At 38.7% G+C, this 18,372-nt stretch overlaps 2 protein-coding genes across 4 annotated transcripts; both read left to right on the top strand.

The window, feature by feature from the left end:
- Positions 1-2,944: 2,944 nt before the first annotated feature.
- Positions 2,945-13,368, top strand: LOC311014695 (E3 ubiquitin-protein ligase AMFR-like). Its single transcript, XM_084011441.1, has 14 exons — positions 2,945-3,087; positions 3,839-4,166; positions 4,253-4,345; positions 4,465-4,629; positions 6,862-7,017; positions 7,509-7,549; positions 8,656-8,788; positions 8,876-9,009; positions 9,161-9,271; positions 9,663-9,859; positions 9,939-10,042; positions 10,290-10,424; positions 10,556-10,746; positions 11,109-13,368. The coding sequence occupies exons 2-14, from the start codon at positions 3,912-3,914 to the stop codon at positions 11,266-11,268; spliced, it is 1,875 nt and encodes a 624-aa protein (XP_083867567.1). The 5' UTR covers positions 2,945-3,087; positions 3,839-3,911; the 3' UTR covers positions 11,269-13,368.
- Positions 13,369-14,483: 1,115 nt separating this feature from the next.
- Positions 14,484-18,042, top strand: gnpnat1 (glucosamine-phosphate N-acetyltransferase 1). Of its 3 annotated transcripts, none has more exons than XM_084011482.1 (6): positions 14,484-14,634; positions 15,681-15,844; positions 16,087-16,149; positions 16,384-16,511; positions 16,852-16,913; positions 17,125-18,042. In XM_084011482.1, exons 2-6 carry the CDS (start codon positions 15,691-15,693, stop codon positions 17,270-17,272), a joined length of 555 nt encoding a protein of 184 aa, XP_083867608.1. In that variant the 5' UTR covers positions 14,484-14,634; positions 15,681-15,690; the 3' UTR covers positions 17,273-18,042. The 3 variants fall into 3 exon arrangements, with proteins under 3 accessions (XP_083867608.1, XP_083867609.1, XP_083867610.1); XM_084011483.1 differs by having other exon boundaries at positions 14,484-14,655; XM_084011484.1 differs by lacking the exon at positions 14,484-14,634 and adding an exon at positions 14,673-14,816.
- The last annotated feature ends 330 nt before the right edge of the window (positions 18,043-18,372 follow it).

Here is an 18,372-nt window from a genome sequence, read left to right as displayed (position 1 = left end):
AACAAAGTGCTGCACAAGCAAGTCTTCACTTCCCTTTCAGAATAGACAGCACAGGAAAGGGGTTTCCTCATAGGGGTTATTTGAGACGCAGATGGGTGATTCATGCATGTGTCATAAATCCATTTTTCACCTCAGGTCATGGATTCGAATGACTGTAGTCAGAAATGGTAATAATCTAAAAAAATTAAATAATCTCAGATGAGGGAGTATATGTCTGAGCAAACAAAATGTATGAAACTTCCACGATAGAGAAAGTGTCAATAAGATATTGTAACTTTCAATCAATGTCCCAATAGAGTAGATTGTTAAAGGTGGATGTAACCTTATGGTGTGAAAGAGATGGAAACAGCACTCAGAGGACAGGGAGGTTTGGTAGAGAAGATGGGATACTTTTTATTTCTCCCAAAAAAGGTCAAATGGCAAATCATTCTTTTTAGCAAATAAGCCAAAACAAATTTCAATAAACAAAGCAAAATGACATGATAGTATAAAAAAAAAAGGGAAATACTTGAGCTTAGTCACATGAACAGTCACCTGTTTGTCACCAGCCCTCTTGTCTCCTTGGAAACCTGGCCTTAAAAAGGCCCTGCACTCATCACCCTAATTGGTAGAAACCAAAATGCCAATTTGACAGGGGTGCTTCAGTACAAGTATATGAGGCAGTGAAATTACTTATATGTATATATATTTATTTATACCCGTATAGACTTATACTCAGCCTAGAAACTCATTGACAAATAATATTTTAATTAATGCTAAATAATGCCAGTCAAATCAAACATAGCAGCCTAAACAACATTTACATCTTCCCAGGTTACCCCCTGCTATTCAGGAAGTAGTAACATTAATAAAAGTTGCCCAAGCGGGCCATTTGTGCCCCTGGTAAGACAAACTTTAAACGTTCAAAACTCAATACAAATAAACAAAACACTTGAAATGAAAGCAAAGTGTAACGTGGTAATTTGTAATATATGAAATGGGCGGATTAATAAGTTACACGGAAAAGAGATGCATTATTAATGATCGCTAGCATTTGTTGATGGCCCCTGCAGTGTTGATGTTTATCCGGTGCGCACGCTCTAAGCAGCTGCAGGAGTAACGGAGGTGAAATATGATGTATGAACCGATTAACAATTATTACGTTAGCTGTATATGAAATAATCAATATAATTATCGAAATAAATGTCATAGGAGTGCTGTCTAATTAGTGTCCATATTCATTTGTGTCAATATTTGTTCATGTCTGTTAAGCAACTGTAGGTTCATTCAACACAAAGGGAATACCAAAACAGACATTACAGTTCTAAAGGACAGTAAAAGTGAAGCGCTGCGCAACATCATTCATTCCTAAGAATCGCTGTTTAAGTTGCACAAGGGTGACATCAATGTTTCTAATAAACACATTAATTATTTCATATACAGCAAACGTAAATGTAACATAGGCACATAGACTTAATGCGCTGGCCAGTCAGTCAAGGAATGCGGAATTCCACAGATAAATATGCAAAGTAAGTGGTAGGCCTATGTTGGTTTGTGGGAGGAACCTCATGGTTGGACTTTGCAGGGGGGCCACAGATAATTGAGCTACGCCACTGCCCAGGGTTTGAATCCGCCCTGCCTTCTTTTAATGATGTCGTCCCTCTCTTTCACCCCTTTCACTCTCACGCTGTCCTCCCGCAATAAAAGGCCAAAAATATAACTTTCAAACATGAATGTGTTGCTGAGCTGTATTTTTAAACTATATTTGAAATGTTGCTGTTTTCATGACAAAAGGTGAGGACCCCACCCCCCTCAGATTGAAAATTAATATTTAATATTAAGACATACCCCCCCCCCCATTTTCCTCCAGTGGTCCATTCCATAAATACCGAATGGTCCCTAGAGGGGGTAAGACTACAACACTAGTTCGTTTTAACATTTATTAGCTAAATTTGACTATCCAGAATTAACATTACAGATATTAACATCATTTTGACTAAACGTAATTACATTGTGACTAGTCAGAATTTGTATTCAAGATAACGTCATTTTGAATAGTCAAAACGACAGAGATATCAACAGTGATGTCACTGAAAACGACACTCGACTCGTCACACATCCTAAATGACCATTGCAATTTGCAATTGTCATTTAGGATGTGTCAGTAGTCAATTTTGACTCCTCCAAATAATAGTTGCAGATATCTCAAACCTGACTAGTCCAAATTGTTGCGCATGACATTGCTCATGCGAGGCTTCCCATTGGATATTGGCCCAGCAAACGCATTTGAACAGTGTTAACAGAAGCAATGATGGTTGCTGTTTTTGAATTTTTTTCTGAAATTTACAGCATATTGTATATTTATTGTCTCCAGACACATATACCATAAGCATAAGATGATTTCAACTCGCCTATAGGGCTGGATTTTCCATTTTCTTCAGTAATACTACTAAAGATACTAATGAGTATAATACTAGACATTTTACGGAACAAAGATAAGGGGTTTATTTTACATACACATGTAATAAAGACCTATAAAGAAAATAACTATAGCTGTGCCGATACTTCAATGAACTCAGCTGACAAAATTGGACATTTCCATGCAATCCAATTCAGCTGCATGGATTGCGGAAATTAAATAGGTGACAATTGTGAAGATGAAGTCATGAAACTGAATCAAAGTGGCCCTTTAGTAAACAGAAATGGAGACCACAATTGAGCATAAAAGTCAGAGAGAAAAAAGCAAGTGTGATGAGAAGCACAAGGAGAAGCTGAAAAGAGGAAACGGTCATTTCCAGGTTATATGTTGGGTTGTTTTACAAGATTAAACAGAAGGCTAATGTGAATAGTCAGAATCCTAATCCACACTCCAGACCAGTTGGTGGCGGTAAAGCTCCGCAAGGCTGTTAGGAACCGCTATAAAACACCAAGAAAACGAAGAAGAAGAAGAAGCAGTAGACGAGGAAGAAGGGGAAGGTTTCTCAGTCCAGCTGGCTTCTCGATTAAATAAACATGACGATGTTGACAACTGTGATGTTCTCAGTGCGGCTGCACTAAAAGTACAACGAGGGACTTTGGATATTGTGTTTAATTAAATCGGGAAAAAGTGTAAGTGACGATTTAACTACGAGTCTGGTGCTTAACATCGGCTTGCTATGTTTCTAATGTTAGCTAACGTTAACAAGCGAGCTAAGATTAGGTAACGTTAGCCGTGTAGCCTATATAGCTAATGTTAGGGGCGTGAACTCCTATATTTTTTTTACTCTAGCTATTCGGTAGTCAGCCAGTTCGTTTGTCAAATTGTTTGGCTGATTTTAACCTTTAACATTTATCTAAAGACAGATCCGTTCGGGATCAAATGGTACCTTTACCAACTGTGTTGACTTACCGTATTAGCATTAGTATGTTAGCTAGCACAGTGTTTGTCAACCTTTTGATTAACGTTATCCCCCGTAGCCCTGTCAGATAAACGCGTAGCGTTACCCCTTCATCCAAATGTCACGCAATAACACTACTCGGGAGTATGGATATTGTACTTAAGTCGTTTCTCCATTACTTATAGCTAACTACCGTTACCCATTTCTTTAATGAACAATTTTAACCTTTCAACTGTTACTTAAGCGACCCATTTCAACCGTTTATCTTTTACTTTTAACCAACTATTTTAGCCGCTTAGCTTGCACTTTTCGGCAATTATTTCAACCATTTATGGAATACTTTAACCTAATTTACATTAATCTAGTTTTTCACTTTTTAGACTTATTTGCTAACATGACAATAAGCCACGATCACGATAGTAGCCTTCTATGTTTACGAACGTTTTTGGCCATCATTAGTTAACTCGTTTATATTCCCACAGGTTGTATTACTTCTCGGAATCTGGGGGACAAACATCTTTTTCACGAGCTGAGAAGTGAACCGTAGTCACTACAATGCCTCTACTGTTTCTGGAGAGGTTTCCTTGGCCCAGCCTGCAGACCTACACGGCTCTGAGCGTGGCTTTGCTGGCCGGCAGCATCTTTAGTGCCTACACCACTGTGACCGATCCAGGGTTTGGGGTCTTGGAAACTGATGAAACACCAGCTCCCACTGAAGTGGACCTCGAACATCTAAACAATGATATTATTAACACAGAATTGACAACCACTGTCTTGTGGTATATTGCCACTGACAGCCTCTTTGTATGGGTGAGTGTTGTTAAGGATTTGCATTGGGTGATAAGATGACGTTCTTACAAAAACTAATTGTGGCTTTATGTTCTGTACCCCCCTAGGTTTTGGTCAACACATTCTGCTGTTCCTTGATGTTAATTGCCAAAATGATTCAGTATGTGGTGTTTGGCCCACTCAGAGTCGGTGAGAAGCAGGTGAGTTTGCGATAAATTTGAATACAACAACTTTCATGCTTGGGGGTTTCAAGTGGTTCTGCTTGAGTGTAGACATATCAAGAAAAAAATGCATCTAATTTGCTCTGTTTATTCATCAGCACCTGAAAGATAAGTTCTGGAACTTCATCTTCTACAAGTTTATTTTCATCTTTGGTGTATTGAACGTCCAGACAGTGGAGGAGGTGGTCATGTGGTGTTTGTGGTTCTCTGCTCTGGTTTTTCTCCACCTCATGGTGCAACTCTGCAAAGACCGATTTGAATATGTAAGTATTATTAACTATACCGTTGTTTGTTTGTTTATAAACTAATTATAGTGCCTCTAACCATGGTTTAGGACTACCTTGTGTAATCTAGGGCACAACAATATCCCAAAATGAATTCAACTATTCAATTAAATGATAAAACTATTTATGTAAAAATGTACTCTCATCACAATTTTCCAATCTAACCTAACTGAGAATAGCTACAAAAACTAATGATCTTGTACTAGATGCTGAACCAAATAATCATTCTACAATACAGTACAATACAACACAAAACAGAAGTCTTATCAATGCAAACATGTCATAAGTAAGCCAACACCTGATATTTTTTGATGGGCTATTAAATGTTTATCTTTATACTTTATAGTGAGTTTAAAGCTCTTTTAAAGTGTTTCCTTTTTGCCTTGAAAGAGAACATCTTGTTTCCTGAACATCTTGACGTTGCTGGTCATAGTAAAGGACAATGTTGTCATGGGTAGCAGGTTTCTTTTTGTGCTACAGAGCTCTTACTTTTTTCAAACAGGACACAAACATTTCTTTCAGTAATGTCAGTTTGTAAATGGTCTTTTAAAATTACTTCCACATCGTTCTTGCATGTGCTACAGGCATTGGATATGGCTAGTATCACATAAAGCAGGTATAAGGATCTATCAAATTAACACTAATAACTCCAGAAGTTACTTACAAGCAATCCCAGCATTTGACGGCACCTGCTTGCATTTTCAAACTTTATAAAGTGGTCTTTTTAACAGGTGTGGGGAGTTTCCCCTAAAAGTAACTGTACTCTCCTCGGCTCTGGATCTATTAATAGTTCCTTGTACTGGCCAGTTAGGCTGCTGATTGACACGTCTGTGTATCAGATTGTGCTCTGCGTGTTGGGGAAAACAAAATATCAAATGTATTCGACCTCCATAGTCCTCACAAGAAATGACATTTAAAACAGGCATTAAGTTAGTATGTTGCTTGTGATGTCATGCTGACTGGCTTAGTGCACCAGAGGGTAAAGTCTACCTGCCGTGCTAGTAAGAAGTAGAAGATAGTAGTAGTAGTAGTAGTAGTAGTAGTAGTAGTAGTAGATAGTAGTAGAAGACCAGACGAGTTTGTGGATGTGACTGTCCTGTGCTATACATGGTTGTGTGTTTGTGTGTCTAACTGTCTACAAATCTTTGTGTCTGTTTATCATAGAGGTGTAACGATTCATTCGATTAATCGATGAATCGATTGTCAGTCCTGTAGATTCTACTAAATCGATCTGCTAAAATAAATAAATAGAATGAATTGTTTTGGCTTCAACAATAATCGATATAAATGCATTTAATCGGATGAATCGTGATTCTTACTTATGATTAATGTTTTAATACGTTTAACACACTCTCTCCCCTGCCAGCATGTAGTCTACTGAAAATGTTCAAAATAACTGAGCGATGTTTAATTACATTTTTGTATTCAGCACAAAATATTATGCAGGACTACTTTTTTATAGAATAAATATGTTATTTTTTCACCTTTCAGAAGAATACCGATAGTCTCACTCGCATTATTGCATGTTTATTTCATGGATATAGAACTTTGGTTACAAGTTACCACGATTTGATTCATCAAATCGTGGTTTACAGAATCAAATCGAATCGTTACAAAAAAAAAAATTGTCCTTGAATCGAATCGCCAACTAGTGTATCGTTAATCGAATCGAATCGCTGTGAAGCTAAATATTCACACCCCTAGTTTCTCAGCATGTATGCATATTCGTTTTAGGTTGAATTTTGTCAGTTGTTTTAGCCCAGCTGTCTTCCTTTGTGTTTTCCTGTTTCTGTGGGTACTAGCTTTTGGCTGAGGATGATGCATGTAGGTCATGCTGCTAAAGACGCTAGGTATATGGTGTTATCAGTGTGCTAGAGAAACCTTGCTGTATTAAAGCTTACCAGAATTGATGGAACCTATTTTGATGTCTTTCAGCTCATCTGTTTTAATGTTTTGTAAGCAATGTTCATATATATTTTGGGGTTGTGTGTGAGGAGTTTATTGATTTTTAAAACCGCCATGCATTTCCGTAGAGTTACAGCCTGTCAACTTTATTTGTCTTGCCCAGTTATGAGATAAAATGTCTTATTAAGCTGTACCCACATGAACTTCCTTAACCAGCACATCCTCCCCAGGAATCCATTGGACATAATCAAAGGGTAAAACTTTGAAAGGGGAATAATCCATTTTTCCACATTTTGTTCCCTACAGCTGTCCTTCTCACCCTCCACTCCCATGAACAGCCATGTACGAGTGCTTTGTCTGTTGGTCTCCTTGCTGTTGGATTGCTGCGGTCTGGCTGTGGGTTGTGGTGGTCTACTGGGAGCTTCCCATGGCATGCACACCTTCTCGTTTATGGCAGCAGAGGTAAGAACCTGGAGCCACATCTATGTCAAAATAGTGGAAGATGTATCAGTTTATTTAGCATGCTCATATCTTAAATGGGGCTGTTTAAATCTGTAATGTCTTTCATGTGTTATATTGTAAACACTAAAAACATTTATGACAGACAATTGGACATTAAAGCGGTTGTGATTAATAATATTTGCATTTAATTTCAAGTTCCAGGGCTCCATTCTTATATATGCTAGCTCAGGAGCATGGCTCATCCCCAATGTTTTCAGTTACAACTGTGCTTTTTCTGCTATGACATGTCTATTGTCGAAAAATACTTATTTATTTGATACAGAAACTTTCCATAAAGGTGTGTATGTTTTTAAAGGGACGTTCAAATTGTTTTAACACAAATCATTCCATAGCTCTTGTTTTTTTTTTTTATAGTCCAAATTGAATATTTATTTATATCTGTATGGAAAGTAGAATTTCACCGCATTCTGTGTCCTTTTTTCTCCGCTTAGTGTCTGCTGGTGACTGTACGCACAGGGCATGTCATCATGCGGTAAGTCCTTTCAAAGCCTCCTTACACATGCATGCACATGCGCACACTGCCGCAGGACGGGTGACATGGCAGATTTAGAATCAGGGGCTAATGTTAGCAACACCATTTGTTTTTCTCTGGTTCCATTACTCCAGTGTGAAAGGTGTCTTTGTCCCAAAGAGAGTGATTAGGATTATACAAGCAAAAATGAATGAAATGAATGTTATGACTGTTAGCACTCATACTATAGATATTAGTTTAACATTAAAACTTGTAAACTGTTACTAGGTACAGTGCTGTGGCTTGGTACATAGTAAAATAATATTTGTGGTGATCCAGAATCCTGCCGCCAGACTACGCACTAGGTCAAATAGACAGTCTCACATTTCCCCCATACTCAAATGTCTTCACTGGCTCCCTGTAGCATCTAGGATCCACTTCAACATTCTTGCTCTCACTTACAGAGAATTTCATGGTCAGACATGTGCATATGTGGCTGATCTACTTCACCCTTATTCATCTGCTCGCACTCTCACATCAAACATATATTATATATATATATATATTTTCTGTCCATCCCACACACCCGCCTGAAGGGCCGTGATGATCGGGCTTTCAAAGCCACTGCACCTAAACTATGGAATGCTCTCTCTGAACCCGTGCGATCTGTTGATTCTGTAGACTCTTTTAAAATATCTGCTTAAGACATACCTCTTTAGACGGGCATTAGGGTAAGCTGAACGTAACAGGTCCGCTCTGAATGCATTTATTGTGCATGTTATTGTCACTGTGTTATTATGTATTATGTATTTTGCTTTGTGCCCTTGTATGGTCACTTCTGATGTCTTGATTTCTTCTTTTATTTTATTACGTCTTGTTAAGCACTTCCAGACTTATGTCTGGAAAGCGCTATATCAATTAATTTTACTTAATTACTTTCTTATTCTCTCTTCTGCTTCTGATATAATATTCCCTGTTTTATTGTACAGCAATACTTAAATACAATATTTGTCTCATGCATTATAAATTTCCAATTCCCATCCAAGATAAGAGCTCCATCACCTACCATCCTGTGTAAATATCACCTGTGTTTTCATGGGCTGACAGAGTTGTGCATGTCCCCTCAGATATTCCATTCATCTTTGGGATCTAAACCATCCAGGGACCTGGGAGAGTAAGGGAACATATGTCTATTACACAGACTTCGTCATGGAGCTGGCTATGCTCTTCCTGGACCTGATGCACCATATCCATATGCTGGTAAGACACACGGAACAGGTTTCGGCATGTGGTGATATAAAAATGTAATCTCTTCCCTTAATTTTTTGTCCAAATGTCTCTCACTAGCTTTTTGGAAACATCTGGCTCTCCATGGCAAGCCTGGTGATCTTCATGCAGCTGCGGTATCTCTTCCATGAGGTGCAGCGGCGTGTCCGCCGACACAAGAACTACCTTCGTGTCATCAACAATATGGAAGCCAGGTGATAATATGTTTTTATTGAATTGTTTTCCACTTTTACCTCATGGTTTTGTGGTACTTGGTTTGATTAATTCAATTGTTTTTAATCAATCCATCCAATCATGACTTAATTTAATCTTTATTTGTATCTAAACTTAACTTTATTTTTCCAGATTTGCGGTTGCTACTGCAGAGGAGCTGGCAGCTAATGATGATGACTGTGCCATCTGCTGGGATACTATGTTGACAGCACGTAAACTACCCTGTGGCCATCTCTTCCACAAGTAAAGTGTTTATCTGTTGTTTTACTGGTACCACTGACCTGTGACTCCATACATAGCCTAGATAAAATCCCTTACAGAATAAAGGTGGCTGAAGGAGAGGCAGCAGGAATAGCAGACAACCAGATATACCAGCCTTGAATACAGTTTCCTTTATATGGCTGGGGCCCAAAGTCTTTTTTATTTTTGTAGCAGACCTGACTGCAGAACTGTCAATGTAGCTTTTTTTAATCTGACCTATTTTTGTTTGGATATTTATCTGCTGCCATTGAGTTAAAGCAGTTTGCTGACGATTTTCAGCCTCAGAACGATACCTTGCACTGATACTTGTGTTACTAGCTAGTTACTAGAAGATTACTGACGTTCTGAGACTTGTGTGTGTTTGCTTTTTCAGCTCTTGTTTGCGCTCATGGCTCGAGCAGGACACCTCATGTCCAACATGTCGGACATCCTTGAACATTAGTGGGGATGGGGCCCCTGCAAGAGGCCAGCAGCAGGCTGGGGGCTTGGAAGACAACGTTGGCCCAGCAGGAGCTGCTCCAGATGCCAGACCACATGTCAACCAACATAATCACTTCTTCCACTTTGATGGTACATTTGGTTGTGAAGTTACCTTACATCAGATGCTGTGTGTGATAATGAAATATAAAACCCATAACTTCTCTTATAGGATCTCGCATTGCCAGCTGGCTGCCCAGTTTCTCAGTGGAAGTAATGCACACAACCAATATCTTAGGGATTGCTCAGGCCAACAACTCCCAGCTCATGGCCATGGTGAGTTCTTGTTTAGTATGACAACATTCCTGTTGGATTATGAGAGATAATATATACAGTATATAGATAGCAATTTGAGGCCCGACGTGGATATTTTTTCTTGACAGTTGCTTGTAAATGACATTCATACTTTTATACTTTTGTCACTAATACTGTGTTTAAGACTTGTCCATCTTTTAATAAATCTATTTTTACTTTCCACTAAAAGATTGCTGTCTTTGCTCTTGATATACTTAATGGTCATCAGGCCCATCAGATCCAGGAGATGTTCCCTCAGGTACCCTCATATCTGGTGATGCAGGATCTGCAGTTGACCCGCTCTGTCGAGGTCACCACTGACAACATCCTTGAAGGACGCATCCAGGTGCCTTTCCCAACACAGGTCAGTCATCTTGTAAATACCAGTGAGTCAGGGCTTCCTGCCTCTGTTTGAGGTTGATCACATTCCTATGGTTTATTTGAAAGGCAGAAAGCTACAATCTGTCACATATTTTGCCTATGTTCCTTCATTAGGCCATAGAGCGAGCCCCTACACAGGCAGGCACTGTGTCAGATGAGCAGGAAGGGTCTAGTGGAGCAGCCGAGCAGGGCCTCAGCGAGTCAGACATCATGGAGGTCAGAGGAGGTCGCTTCTCCAAGTCGGCCGAGGAGAGGCAGAAGATGTTGAAGCAAAGGAGAGAAGAGATGCTCCAGCAGGCACGCAGGTTGGGACACTGCTGGTTTTCTACCTCACAAAAAGTGGTGCTCGGCTATGTTCTACATTAAAAATTAAAAGTTAAAAAGAAATATGTTCCTTGAGATCAGCAGTGTGACTCTATTAGGCTTTGCATCATAGTAAAAGAGCCCCTTCCTTTCATGACAAGTTTGTCTCTGTTTGTGAACATCTAAAAATATTTTAAAGCCTTCTTTACTTGGCTACCAGAATAGCTGAAAGGCCCAGTTAGACAGAACTAAGAAGAAGAACATGTATTAAATAATGCTAGGCATTCTGGGTTGCCTTTTCCTCATTATCTTGCATTTTCTGTGCAATGATCATACTGCATTTTCCCCCATTACTTCCCTGTAGGAGATATCTGAACAATAGTCCAGAGGACCCAGATGAGGATTTACCTGGACTGGAAGAAGATTTTGAACTTCCAGAATTGAACTTGACTGTTCTGAGACGTAGAACCATGGCGGCAGCTGCAGAGAGACGCCTGCAACATCAACAAGACCCTGCACCCTGATACACAGATTGGCTTCAGCCAGAAGAGTCTACCACATCATCATCCCAAGAGGCACAGACAAAGCTATTTCAACCCTGCCCCATTTGGTGTACAGTCAGTGGTCATCACCCATTCGAAACAACAATTAAATGCATTGCAAACATAGCCTTTGGACTGTTTTGGGCTGCCTAAAAAAGGTGGGACTATTGTGAAAGGCCTCTGCATTACTGTAAGTAATTGGTCCAGTATATAAAAAATGGTGGGTACAAGTCAAGAAATGCAAGCTTGTGTTGCCCTTTTCTTCACGTGCCACACATTGCAACCACCAGCTTCAGTAGAGAGTCAGTTTCTGCCACGATTGGGACTGGCTATCAGAAATGAGCATGCTTTGCCTTCGGAGGAGGCTTAAGAGGGGGTTTAAGGTGTCTTTACTAGATAATAGCTGTTTGGGTCTTTTAGTTTGTTTTTCTCTTATCAAACTTTATTTTAACTTGTTTTGCTCATGGTCGAAAGCTGTGTATTCTGAATGGAGAAACTCATTTGATGTATTTGTGCTATTATTTTTATGAGTTTCAACTGTGAATTGAGTGTAGGCAAAATAACAACATGTTTTTACTTCTTACCGTGGAGTAAGAGAATGTCACTTTAGTATTGTCCAGCCTTTCTGTCAAAATGAATGTTTTTATCAACATAATGCTGCAAACAAAGTGTTTTTTACCCACATGGGTGGTTCTGTATTTAGTGGGAAAAATCACCCATGCAAACAGATTTGTTATTTAACATGGGGGGGGGCGGGCGTGTAAAGTTTAGTTTTTCTAATACTTTTCCCTTGAGATGCATAGGCAACAAAGAGGATGTATTATGTTTTCACAAGTACAATGCGTGTCATCTCTCTGTCTTTCTTGGTTGTAAATTTGATATTCAGAGCATTATTATAGCAGCAAAGATATTCAGAGCAAATAGTAGCTCTGTCGTCATGTTTACCGTTTGGACTGCTTTTATATAAGGCACTGTTGTTGCTGTTAGCACCATTGGCTGTGAACTGCTGGCTCAGCCATCACCATATTGAGAGCTGTTTAGAGGCAATAGAAATGCTCCCAATCTCATATTTAGCACCTTTTAAATTGCCCTCTGTTAATAAGCAGTTCTCTCTGAATAAGAACATTATTATTTTCTAATGAATATAGTAATGGGGTCCTTGGTCATCTGTGACCTTCATTAAGGAATTTTTAGGGTATGTATAAATTGTTAAGTCTGTTATGGCTGGATCTTTTGAAGACATTTTTGCCACTCATTCAAGAGGCTCTGGCAGTAGAGATGAGCAGCAGAAAAACATTCTCAAGACTTGAGAACAAATCCAGTTGCCTTTTAACTTAATACTTCTAGATATTCAATGAGCTGAAAGACTGAGAATCTTTTATGAAAAAATGCTAAGGGTGTTTTATTTGTGCAGCCTATGTCTGATTATCCTCTGCTCAAAGATCTAATTTCAGTAATTTAAGGAATGCACAACATGAACTGGGCCCTTGAAACATTTTTCGGTATTGTGAAATTTCACTGAATCCGTAGCTGGTTGAGACATATCAATGGACACAAAGATAGAGACCGTTTGTATTATAAGTGTTTGAGTTGTTGTTATTACAGTGCAAAGGCCGTTTTGAGTGAGATGTGTATGACAAGTGCTTTTGTTTCCTTCCACTTTATCCCAAAGAGCAGCCCACAAACTTCCACTAAACGCTGAAGTGTTGTGATCTTTATTCTGTTTATTTTCTTGCCTCAACTGTATTGGAATTCTGGTCAGAAGATACAATATAGATTCAATTAATGTTGGTCGAACTGTAAAAAAGAAATCTGACATTTTGTTTTATTTTTTAGTATTTTCAGTTAGAGATTTATCAATTCCTAACATCCATGACATACTTTCCTATTCCCAGGGTATCTTTCATAACCATTAGTTTATTTAATCAAAACTAAAATACTTTTTTTTACTGGGCTTTCCTGTATTTTTGTGCCTAAATCAAGAATGGTTCAGTTATGGATAATTTCTGTAAATCTAGTTTTTGTAAAATATGTTAATACAAAAGACTCAATAAACAGAGCTTCTACAGCTTTTTAACAATATATAGTAATGTACTTTCTTCTTGAGACAACCCTACTTTTGTCTATGTAAACTGCCTTCACCTCTTTTTTTCAAATACAGCTGCAGACCTGCTGATGTTAAGATTAGAGTCTATAAAATACAACATCAAACTGAAACCTGCCTAATAGAGTGGTGAAGTCCCGCCCCTCCATTTCCGGGACATGGGTCCTCAAAAGCAAAAAAATATCAATGCGATTCAATGGGTAGATACAAATTATTTTCTGGTCCCGTTTGAATTGTGCCATGGATTTCACATATGTTCTTTGTGATATTTAAAGAAAATGTTTCACGCAAAGAAGACGACAATTAAGCGCGAAGAGTTTTGATAAAGTTAGGTTTTGTGTGAGCCGCTTTGTGAACTACAGCTCCTCGCTGTTCTCGTCGCGAATGATATACGTCACCACCCGCCGAGTCCGAAGTCCGCCGAGATGGCTGTTTCTCTGCTCCACTTCACCGCTTTTTTCCAAGGGCAGAATAAAAGTATCGAAAGGGGGGAGAACCACTATAAGTCGGGTCATGTGGAGAGCCTCAACTTCGCCGATGGGGAGGGAAAAGGGCGATGACGTGACGTCACATACGCGACACAACATGTAGTCTTTATCATTGTGTTTTCTCAATGAATTTTAACTGAAGAATTGCACAATAAACGGTCAAACTCTTGACATGGAAAATTATAATTTAAGCCTATAAACAACATTTGTGTAATCCAATGCATAACGACCGGGGGATCAGATAATAATTATTTTCCGTCCATTGAACACCATTCATTTTTTTCGCTCCGAAAGGACCCATGGCGCCGTTACTTCCTGCTTCCGCTTCGGCACTCTATGGCCATAATCCAAAACATTGGACTTTGAGTTTATTGGTCCAGTAAGTGTGTGTTTAAGATGGACTGAGCCAGAAGGACGTCGCTGCTGATTGGTTAAAGGCCACATTTCACTGTACAATCCGTCTGGGTGAGTGATTTGGAGTCATAAATCACTCGATGTGTATGAAACTGTTTCAGTTGACACAGTAGGGGATGTGTACTTTTCTGCTTTATTGACGTCATTGGGCTGCGCCCACTTACCTCCATCGTCTTTGCCACGTCATACAGAAGAACTCAAGCCAGGCGGAAACTACAGCCGAAAACGCCCATGCTGTTCACCTTTAATGATGTCGCCCAGCCCCCTTTAAAACTGGTAGAACTGCCCGGTTGTCACTGTACATCACCTCAGTGTGGGAATTTAAAGGGACAATCTCTTCTGGTACGTGTGTTTTTTTTACTGGTAAGTAGTTTGTAAAGCTAATGGTAGCTAGCTGCTTAGCATGGTAGGTTGAACTAACGTTTAATGTGAATTGTGAGGCTACAGCGTTGACGCTAACCTGAGCTGGACTGGGCAGTTTGCTGGAGCCACACATAGCCACTTTGATAGGGCACACGAGAACAGTAACGTTTTGTATACGACGTTCTAGATAGCAATTAAGTTAACGCGGACCGTAGAAATTCCAGCTAATTAGACGTTGATGCTAATGTTAGCTAGCCAAAACAGCAGCCGGTGTGACGCTATTTGACGAACTTGGTCTATATGAGCAGACTAAATGTAACAGGTTAAGCAACACCCCACCGGCGCTTAACAAGATCACTAACAAAGTAATATTCTCATTAGTGATCGGGGACTTGTGACACAACTAAAGAGCAATTGTGTTTTGCTGCCATAGAAACGAGAATTGTGACGCGTTTAGTTCTAGGTTAATTAAGTTAAAACTATCACCGAGCCCCCAACTGCCACCTCACACGACCACCACCACCAGCAGCAGCACTAATAATACCTGTTGGCCTTGCTATGTGAACGGGCTTTTCTAGGATGGGCTCCTTTCATAGTACGTATCCTGGACCAGAATCATGAATGAATGCATAATAATGATGCTACCACGTCACATTGCAGTGGAATGCGATGCATATTAGAGTGTTGACGAATTAATTACCTTCTTCACAGGATGTGCACTATAATTAATCTATGTCAACTGGCTTATCAACTACTGTAGCATGGCAGTGAACTAAAGACAACTTTTTACCAAGTGAAACTATTTGTCAGGTCAAAGTCCTGTGTGACCTCGAACAAACATATTTACAATCTACAATGACAGTATAACCATGTTAACTCATTGTGCTGGTGTAGTATCTTAGATGGATTAGAAAAAGTATTTTCATCCAGTGTGTTATATATATTCTGTATTTTGCATAAAGGCATTTATGGGTGTGTGTGTGTGTGTCTGTTGACCTACTGGTTCATGTGTGTTTTCTAATCAGAGATTGTGAAATGCTCCTAAACGAGACTCCACTTTTTGAGCCCTCCCTGCTCCAGGAGCTAGACTGGAGTAGCAACACTGTCTCCTTCTCCCCCCCGATTTCCCCGTCCAGCCTAGGAGAAGGCCTGGTCCTCAGGCCGCTCTGTACAGCAGACTTCAACAGGGGTAAGTCAGGGACTGGATGGACAACATATTCCATTACTTTGTAATCTCAAAGAGGATATGAAGACAAGAACATTAAAGATGATGTGAAAAGCATGTTTTTCGGTGTTCAATATAGATATAGATCTTGGAAATTGAATACAAATGTTTGACTTAATATTAACATAAATTAAGACTTAACAAGAGATGAAGTGAGAATATTTCCCCAACATTTGCACAAACCGTTTTTTGTGTTTATGTTTCAGGATTCTTCAAGGTTTTATCTCAACTCACTCAGACGGGCGATGTCACACCAGAGCAGTTTACGAGTAAGTCATGCTTGGCGTAATGTTACTTGTTTATAGGACAAAAGTTATTATAAATATATGATTGTTATTTATGTATAATTTTGTTCAGAACATTTGCTGTATTAACAGTTTTATTTAAATTAATTCCAGAAGTGAAATAATCCTCATCCTAGAAAACAACCATAACCAATAAATATCAACGAAAATGTTTATTATTTATTTTTTTAAACTTGAATGTTGTGTGTTGGCTTCCAGAAAAGTTTGATCATATGAAGAAGACAGGAGACTACTATGTAGTTGTGGTAGAGGACACAAATCTGGGACAGATCGTTGCCACGGCAACATTGATCACAGAACACAAATTCATCCACTCCTGTGCCAAGGTAAATTATATCCCAGCAACCTATTCGCCGGTATTTAACAATAGTTATTATTTAATAAAAGGAATTAGTCTGAGAATAGGTCTATAAATTAGCTTTAAAAGCCATCACCAGGGAACAAGACAGACCAACACTTGACTATTGATCAGCTGCTTATGGAAAATGCATTCTTCAATGGTTTTTGAATCTCTTCTTTCTACATTTTGCCTATTCAATGTTTTGGTTATTAGAATGGTGCTAAATATTTGTGTAGTTCACCAAACCATGCATTTGTATGGCTCTTAAAAATGATTGAAGTCATATAACCTGAGTGAAGATCATCTCTATTCTGCTTTATTCATAGAGAGGTCGGGTGGAGGAGGTAGTAGTCAGTGATGTGTGCAGAGGGAAGCAGCTGGGCAAACTGTGAGTAGACCCGTGTGAGAATGAGAATTTTTGTTTTTATATATATATATATATATATATATATATATATATATATATATATATATATATATATATTGTCCCACAAACTAAGCAACATAATTCTCTAAATACTTTTTAAAGTAATTATATTGTGCTTTTGTGGTGATTTACTTTTCCTCTTCCTATCTGTTTTTTTTTTCTGTCCCTTCAGGTTACTTTCAGCTCTTACTCTTCTCAGCAAAAAACTGAATTGTTACAAAATCACATTGGAATGCACACCCAACAATGTGGCTTTCTACCAAAAATTTGGATACACCGCCTCACATGAGACATACATGCAATGTCGATTTTCCAACTGAGGACAACTGCAGCTTTGAACCTTCATTTTGGGGTACATGAACTACACCTTTGTACACCCATTGACAACAAAACTTGTTTTGTCAAAATGTCTTAAGAATCGAGAGAGCTGCCCATGGATAAGGTTGTGGTGGCGAGCCATTCCTGAATACTCATTCTGAATTTCAACACACTCGGTCAACATAAATCTATGTTGAAGCCGTCCGCTCGGCCCAAAATCATCCGCCGCCCCTTTGGTAACCACGGCTACCTCACCAGGGTGGAGCTCTGTCATCATCCGAAGAAAGAACCGTCAGTTACTGTAAATGTAATGTCTTGTTGTGTTTCATGATTAGGTAATTTGCTGTGTGCTCATTTATACCTACAACTACCCCTGCAAGTTTTGGGAAATACAATTGTTTGGGAGAATCAAGATGGGCATGTTACCAAATTTAAGTCATATTTGCGACGCTAAATAACTAACTATTCAATTATTAACCACAGCTTCTTAAGTTCACTAAAAAAACAATTATGCTGTAGGGAACTTAGATCATGATTCAAACTCACCAAGGGCAAATCACCAAAGAAAAGCATTTATTTTCTTTAAATGTTATTACTTTGGGTTTTACTGGGGTTTCATTTTTCTATCCTCTTTGGTACATCTGGTACATATCTCAGCAGGCTTTTCTTCTTTTTGACAGTGTTGCTGGATAACTATAATGAAGGTTTGAATACTACAAGACTTGAAGAATTACTATGAAGACTATTAAAGTATATTTCTATGGAACAAAAAGGTTTATATTTTGTAAGGCAGGGGGTTATTATGTTGTCAAAATGTTGTATTTGGTGGGTATTTGAAAGATGATCGCAGCTGTGATAAAGAGTGACATTGTGATGAAAGTGGATAAAAATGATTTTGTAAATTAATTCTTATTTAAGTTTTAAAAGTATGCTGTTATACAGGGCATCATATAAAATGTAATTTATTTCCAAAAATGTAATTTGCATAATATATTCTGCAATCTACCTTGCTTCTTCGCTTATATTTCTAGTTGTAAAAACACTTAATATTTTAACTAGAACAGGCATTTGTTGAAACTCGTTATACAAATGGATACAGTAC

The sequence above is a fragment of the Eutrigla gurnardus genome (assembly GCF_963514095.1).
Source record: "Eutrigla gurnardus genome assembly, chromosome: 1".
Lineage (NCBI taxonomy): Eukaryota > Metazoa > Chordata > Actinopteri > Perciformes > Triglidae > Eutrigla > Eutrigla gurnardus.
Note: the sequence above shows the minus strand (reverse complement) of the source record. Positions and strands in the feature narration are given on the sequence as shown.